Genomic DNA, 7,789 nt, shown 5'->3' on the forward strand with positions numbered 1-7,789 from the left:
ATACAAGTAACATAATCTGTACCGTCTGCATATATACAGGCTAGACCTCCATGTCACACTGAGTTAAGACAGAACAACAATATCCAGAGGGCTTCGGCATCTCAGGGTGGAACTTCTTTCTCAGTAGTGCTGGACGATATCACACTTTTATGATTTGATACCGATTACTTTTTTGGCAATTTAGTCAATACCCGATACCGATACTTTGAGTGATTCACTTTTTTAAATAAAATGCAACCATTGAAAGACAAATCCCATGACAAATACTGTTAATTTAAAAACTTTAATATGCAAGTCCTTTGCTGGCTCTTTTTTAGACAATGAAATAAGTGTAGAAAAACACATTAATAATGAATAATCAACATCCTCTAATTAAATTCTCTGATTAGAAAGCTTAAAACAGCCTCTTCACTATGCCTTCTGTTAAAATGACACTGTGATCATGATGTCTCTGAATTTGTCAGTACAAAACTTTGGAGTAAGTTACCCTAAAAGAATCAGAAGTGACACGTGCTTTTATTTAGCATTTATTAATTAGTATCGATATTTTATTAGAGTAATCGATACTCGAATGAGAAGCGTGTAAATATTGATATATCGATACCATAGAATCGATATGCCCACCACTATTTCTCAGCAACCCTCACCAAAGAAAGCTTCCCCTGTCTTTGCACTGTACATTCAGATCAGTGGAAATGTCAAAACAACTGCTACTTAGAAGAGGATAATTCATCACTAAAAATACAACTTGGTTCACTGAACAAAATAATTGAATATACAGTTCTGCTCATAAGTTTACATACCCTGGCAGAATTTATGATTTCTTGGGTAGTTTCTGTTGTCTTTATGATATAAGAAGAGTAAACACAGTTGTTTGATAAAAATTTTTGCTTCACCCAACCACTAACCATGAGTGAAAAAAAAGTTTTTCTCTTATCATTCATATTCTCTGAAAAATGGCCCAAAAAATCACAAATTATGCCAGGATATGTAAACTTATGAGCACAATTGTATATGTATATTACAAAAAAAATATTGAAGTGTAGACCTACAAAGCTATTTCACCATGACTTATGATAAAAACATTCATTTCCATAGTGAACGGTGAGTCAGTCCCTGCTGTTCTGTCATTGGACAGTCATGCTCTTCCCTTTCACTTTCACTCCTTCACTGCTGTACATCGCGCATGCGCATGACCTCATAACAGGTTTGAAGATTCTGTGCCACTCTGGTGCCACTACGTTCGGAGTAAACTTAACATTTGGTTTTGTTCTTCTTTTACAGCTTCAGTGCATTATCTATGTATTTACTGAAGAAAGGCTCCTAAACACTCAAAAGTGTACAAACACGATGAGTGTTTGTTAGTTGTTGAAATCAAAAGTGAAAGCTGGTGGTGCGTTTAGGTTCAGAGTTATATTACAGGTATAGTAATTTCTTTATGGTCAAAAGTTGCCTGTACAACTCGAAGTTCACGAGACCACAGAGACGACCTTCCATGACGATGATTGAAGTTATTTTAATTGGAAGCTTCCTCGCGTGCGTTGGAGGTAAGAGCTCTTTGCACACAGAAGCACAGCAGACTGAATGTAGTACACCGGACTTAGGAAGTCAATAATACACTTGTTAAGAAAGCATTCATCAAAGCTTCATGTTTACCTTTCATTGGGATTAGAAAATACAGTACCAGTGTTTGATTTGATTTGATTTAATTTGATGACTTTATTTCGAACATGTAAAAGTAAAAATACAATAAAAAAAAGCAGAAAAGAAGAAAGAGTTATACAAACATACAAGAAAAAAAAGAAAGAAACAGTTTTAAAAAAGAAACAAAATCAATTTTAGTAAGCAGTGAAACAATTTACTTTACATGTGCGAAAAGGAGCAGGAAGAAGTTAAAACTGATCTAATCCTACCCCTCTATTCACTATTTCCTGCCATTATACGAGTGCCATCCCACACGTCAAATCTTCATATATTATCTTTATATTTACACCGACAATCAAAAGTAAACCCCTCGTGATTCTCAACACTAGTCTTCCTCCTTGTACCTCATGAAAATAATTTCTTTGTACTTCTTCTTGAATTTAATTATGTTCTGACGATGCTGTAGTTCCATATTGAGTCTGTTCCAAAGTTTAACACCACAGACTGAAATACAAAAACTTCTCCTTGTGGTCCGAACACTCATCATCTTTAATCTTAACTTCCCTCTGAAGTTATAACCCCCTCTCTTTCACAGAATAATCTTTGAATATTTCCTGGAAGGAGATTTTTCCTAGCCTTGTACACAATTTGTGCAGTTATACAATCTACGAGGTCAAATAATTTCAATATTTTTGATTTGAGTAACAATGAATTTGTGTGATCGCAGAAATCAACATTGTGAACTATTCTGATAGCTCTTTTCTGTAGGACTGACAATGGTTGCAGGGAGCTTTTATATGTGTTTCCCCAAAACTCAGTAAAGTAACTTAGATATGGTAAGATCAGTGAACAGTAGAGAATAAGAAGTGATCTATGATCCAGAATGTGCTTGGATTTGGCGAGAACTGAAATGCTTCTTGACAGCTTGGATTGAACATGTTTTATGTGAGGTTTCCAGCGTTCATTATGTATTCCTTTATATCACCAATAGTCTGGCTGCATGAATGGAGTTCATTGCTTGTCTGGTTATACCTTGAACTTTTGTCTGTAAGCCAGCAAAATTTATATCAGCAATGAATGAATGATGAATTCTAACTATTTGAATTTCAAATGCATTTTTGTGTGATTCAAATCCTCAAAATGATCATGCCTGAAAGGAATTTATGAAAACAAATCATATTTTGAAAACTCTGCTATTGCATATTTTTTTCTCAAAATAATTTACCATAATGTACAAAAAGAACAGACCTCTACTTTTTTATTTTAATTTGGGTTTTCTGTTTCTCCACTTAGCCCCCACTTTTTTTTTAATCTGTGTGGTAAAACTTAATTCCAGAAGATAAATGAATATCTTAAAGAAGGCTTTAATGAGTTGTTCTATCGTCCTCTTCTTTCTCAGCTGAAGGTGGTGCAGATCTGGTACTGTCCTGCAACTTAGTGGAGGAGGGGGTTGGTATGGGGGGAATGGGTGGTGGTGCACTCTTCACAAGGACTCCAGCCACTCTTGTCTTGAGGGACGTCACAATGGCTCCAGAGGAATCACTGGAAACACTCACCTCGTTCGTCCCGCCTTCAGTCCCTGATCCCGATGCCATCCTGTTAGAAGCCAAAGGTGTGTCCATGCGTTCCAAATGAGTAAAGTTTGCTTCAGCACTGACATAATCTGATTAAAAATGTCTCCTCTCATCCCTCTTTGGCAGTGTCATCACCTGAGATCCCAAACGCAGACGTCTTGCTCCATGCAGACTGCAATGAACAGGAAGTCATGTGTGAAATAAGTCTCTACTCACCTCATGGATCTGAAGAGAGTTCAGATCCAGCTTATTTCATGGTGTCCCTAAGTGTGGAGGGAGTTGAGTTCAGTACTGCTCTGATTCTGAAGACTCTGGCGGTGCAGACAGACCAGTCAACCCTCATACAAAATAAACTGGGTCTTCCTCTGAGCCAGTCAGGAACTCTTCTGACTGAGGGTTAGATCCAACTCATGGCTACTCTGATTCAGATTCAGAGATTCTTTCAAGTCTTTGTTTCATTGACAGGAAATAACATCATCTTCACTCATTTTCTCTACTGTTGTCTTTGGTTCTGTCCCTCAGTGATGTTCCTGGTCTTTTCCCCCATTAAGACTGTATCTGCCAGTCTGAGAGGGGATGTTCTCTTAAACTGTGGCTTCAAGCAGCAGGAGATCCCCTTGGGGCAGGAGGTGGGCATTGAATGGCGGCTGCAGCACAGAGGGAAGGGGAGACAAGTGTTTGAAATGAAGGCGAGGCTAGATGATGCAGAGGGCAGTCCAGTGGGTAAGTGCTGCACAAACATATGTGGCTTGTCCCATCTGGGTTCTCCTCCTCTGTTGTCATAAGGAGGATTTAAACTCTGATATCGACTTGTTGTGGCATTGAGCGTGTTTGATGATGGTGCTTTAGTGCGAACTAGCTTTGAGGGTATGAAGGTTCATAAAGAAATAAAGAAAGAAATGCAAATTCTTTGTGAAATTTTCAGGACAATGTTGACAAATTTTACCATCACAAATGGAGCTTTACTGACCATTTTGGCATTAAAGAAAAGTAAACTGTAGCTATCCACAAATGTGTGGAAGTGGGTTTAAAATATGTTAATCATTCGTATATCATGAAATTATGCATTAGGATAAGAAATTATATTTAATCCAAAGCTTCGGAATAAGCATGAAAATGTTCCTTGAGGTTTGGTCACCCCAATATGGGGAGCAAGACCTGATGCGGTACAGCAAGGGATTCATATCAGCCTCCTTGTGATGTGAATTTGCATTAAGCTGAACACTTCAATTCATGATCAAGTGAAAACATTAGTCTGCTTATTTAACCCTCCTGTTATGTTGCGGGTCAAACTGACCCTTTTTAAAGTCTATTTTAGGCAATATATGCCTCCCAAACCAGCTAAATGCAGCATAAAAATATGGGCAGGAGGGTTAACAAATTACATCAAACTGAAAATTTCCATAGAAGGTAAGGTTAGAAAAGGCAAACATTTCTGTCTTCGTTCAGCTCTCCTTTTTCTTGGAGCTTTGCAGTTTTCATACCTTGAAACCTAAATGAGAAAAATGTCACAACAAACAGAAATGCATGTTTTTACTTCAATCTTTACTCATTTTCCACAGTGTCAACAGGCAGTGGTAAAATGTGGCAGACTCCTCTCTGTCATATCAAATTGATTTGATAGGATGTGTGTGATCAGGTTTTCCCTGGCTTTGCTCTTGGCATTGAGAATTAATTACTGTTGTTTGACCAATAAGAATCAAGTACTGTATTTAACACAGCCTGGCAAATAGTGAGAAAGTCAGAAAAAAAAGTGAAGTGAATTTGTCTGAGAAGCACCAGAGCTGTTCAGCACTCCTGCTGAGAAATACTAAATTAATCTGTTGTTGAGGACAATCTGATAGGATTGAATTTGAATCATAATGATTTAATTTTCTGTCTACAGTGCATGCAGAGAGGACAGGGTCAAACATTGACGCTGCCCTGGTTGTTAGTGAAGGAAACGCCTCTGTGACACTGACCAAACTGACAGTTTTGGATGAGGGGACATACATCTGTGCTGTCAGTGTAGGACTTTTCCATGCCCAGCAGGTCATCCATCTCCATGTTATTCGTAAGTTTCACCCTCTTTTTACACCCTTGGCTCATCTCACAATATTCCATTCTTTAACTCTTTCATTACTTTTTTTTATCTTTGTGTCAGAACCTCCTCATGTGTCACTCTCAGAGGAAAAAATTTATTCGAAGACAACAACAAAACTGAGCTGCCACTGTGCGAAATACCACCCACTGGATGCTCAGGTATGTGACCAGCATGTTTGATAAAAAAAATTGCAAGTCAAAGAACTCTTGGCGTTATTATCTGAAGGATAATGTATAGAGAATATGCAAATTAGATTCCAGACAGGGTGAGCAGGAGCAGAGTCACTAATGTTTTTGCCACAGCGTCAACAGGCAGAAGTTAAATGTTTTAGACTCCCTTTCACAGACTGATTTGATATGATGTGTGTGATCAGGTTGTGCTGGCGTCCCTTTTGCTGTTCAGAATTAATCACTGTTGTCATGGAGTTTCAACCAATCAGAATCAAGTACTTAACACAGCTGTGTAACTATTCATTGATAACATCACAAAGCAGAAGAGGATCTAACAAACAGATAAAACACAAATAAACCTGTTTAACTGTGACCAGCAGTCATTCAGCCATGTGTACGTGGCTGTGTTCATAAACTAACTTGAAATAAATGCCAAAAAAGGCATCATGGCCTCTCCTTCCTCACTTGCCCTGCTAAAAAAGTTAGACCCTCCCATGTGCAATAAATGAATTAATACATAAAATGAACAAACAAAAATAATTTAATACATTTACACTCAAATAAAACTGAACAAGCTGTATTTTAAATCTATCTATTTATCTATTTGTTGTGGCTCGTAAGTCAGCACTGACACACTCTGAATGGCACTTGTATGGAAATTGCCACACAAATAAATTGAAAGAGATTGATTCACTGCTCTTAATCATCCTTCCTCTCTCCTCTGCCTCTCAGATTGAGTGGTTATCCCACTCTCCTACAGACACAGAGCCCTCACCGTTTTTAGATCAGGGCTCTCTGAGCAGCCATCGGCAGCACAGTGATGGGACGTATTCCATGTCGTCTCACCTCTCTGTGCCCTCTGATATCTCTCCTGGAACTAAAATCATCTGTAGGGTCTCCCACCCGGCCCTGGAGGCTCATGTCTCTGTTAGTGTGGAGGTGGAAAGTCCGCAACCAGGTATTCACATGTAGATGCTGTTTGTTGTTGTTTTGCTCTGCATTATTTTAAAGAAATAGCTGTTCAATTTTTCCCACAATCACCCTTCCATTTCTTGTTTTGAAGATCAATATCACTCTCATGTCTGTACGGTACAAATGAAGCTATAATCAGCAGTCATATTTGTTTAGACACATACTAAAGATTATTTGGATATTTTATATAAAAAAGAAACTATTTTGTGTATTCCACTTCACAGACTCTTATTGGTGGTTTCTGGGTTTCCTGATCATCACTCTGCTGTTCTTCTACCAATTCATCAGATAAGGTAGTAAGATATATCCTGGTGGATCATCCAGACTTGAAACTGACCCTGTAAGGACTTCCTGTGTGTCATTTGTTTGTGGGAACTTAATAACTTATTTTATTAGGAAGCAATGGCTAATTCCTGTGACCACTCTAGGTCTCTACTGTATCAAGGGATGATGGTGTGTTTACTTAGCTTTTGTCATCTCTTATTAAATTTGTTGTATTTTGATATAAAAGCCATTGGCTGCTCAAATGTGTAGAGTTACTGACTTGAGTTCAACTCAAGTCCTGATTTTCAGGACCTGTGACTTAACTTGGACTTGGACCCGAGCATTGACTGCATTAGGACTCAGAAGATAGAGAGGTGTACTCTGACTTTTATATCGATATAAACTGTTTTAATATTTGTTATATATATATATATTTTTTTTATTCAGTCTAGAGCAGGCATGTCCAAAGTACGGCCCGGGGGCCAATCGTGGCCCAAGGTCCATTTATTTATGTACCCCAAGCTTCCATCTTAAAATGTGTTATTTATAGCAAAGAAATTAATCACATTCTGAATCATCTGTACATTTGCAGTTTCTTTCAAGCGCACAAACAAAACTGAAGTCAATCCAGAAACGTCTCAAAAAGCTTCATATGGACTACTTGTATAAAAGCCAAAACACTGGGAATTGTGCAAGACGGCAATAAAGAAGAAACATAAGAACTCTTAAAGTTGACAGGTTTTCAAATTAATGTTTTTACCATGATGTGAAAATGTTCTTGATGAACACTAAAAGTTCAGAAGACACAAAAGAGAACACAAGACACAAAAGAGAACACAAGACAAGATCAAAATTATGAAATTGTGCAGAAAAGGCAAAATTTGGTGCATAACAAATGTTAAGAGCGCAGGAAAATAATTATTTAGTTCTTAAAATGTGTCAGCTGGTCAGAAAAGTCTTAAAAACAACATGAAAAAGAAGTGTTTTGAAATCCAGAACCTGTTCCTTCCAAGAAAAATAATGAGACAATATTTTTCCCACATTGCCGGATTCGAATGAAAAAGATTTTCCTCCAAAAGAAG

At 37.7% G+C, this 7,789-nt stretch overlaps 1 protein-coding gene across 1 annotated transcript; it reads left to right on the forward strand.

Moving 5' to 3' along the window:
- The first annotated feature begins 1,205 nt into the window (after positions 1–1,205).
- Positions 1,206–7,171, forward strand: tapbpl (TAP binding protein like). Its single transcript, XM_034697300.1, has 8 exons — positions 1,206–1,547; positions 3,044–3,256; positions 3,345–3,614; positions 3,741–3,941; positions 5,104–5,271; positions 5,362–5,459; positions 6,204–6,429; positions 6,668–7,171. The coding sequence occupies exons 1-8, from the start codon at positions 1,439–1,441 to the stop codon at positions 6,733–6,735; spliced, it is 1,353 nt and encodes a 450-aa protein (XP_034553191.1). The 5' UTR covers positions 1,206–1,438; the 3' UTR covers positions 6,736–7,171.
- Positions 7,172–7,789: the final 618 nt, after the last annotated feature.

The sequence above is a fragment of the Notolabrus celidotus genome, chromosome 12, assembly GCF_009762535.1.
Source record: "Notolabrus celidotus isolate fNotCel1 chromosome 12, fNotCel1.pri, whole genome shotgun sequence".
Lineage (NCBI taxonomy): Eukaryota > Metazoa > Chordata > Actinopteri > Labriformes > Labridae > Notolabrus > Notolabrus celidotus.

Coding starts and splice junctions, on each gene's coding strand:
- tapbpl (XM_034697300.1), top strand. CDS start 1,439: ATGGTCAAAAGTTGCCTGTACAACTCGAAGTTCACGAGACCACAGAGA. Junction 5,272..5,361: donor CATCCATCTCCATGTTATTC/GTAAGTTTCACC, acceptor TCTTTGTGTCAG/AACCTCCTCATGTGTCACTC. Junction 6,430..6,667: donor GGTGGAAAGTCCGCAACCAG/GTATTCACATGT, acceptor TCCACTTCACAG/ACTCTTATTGGTGGTTTCTG.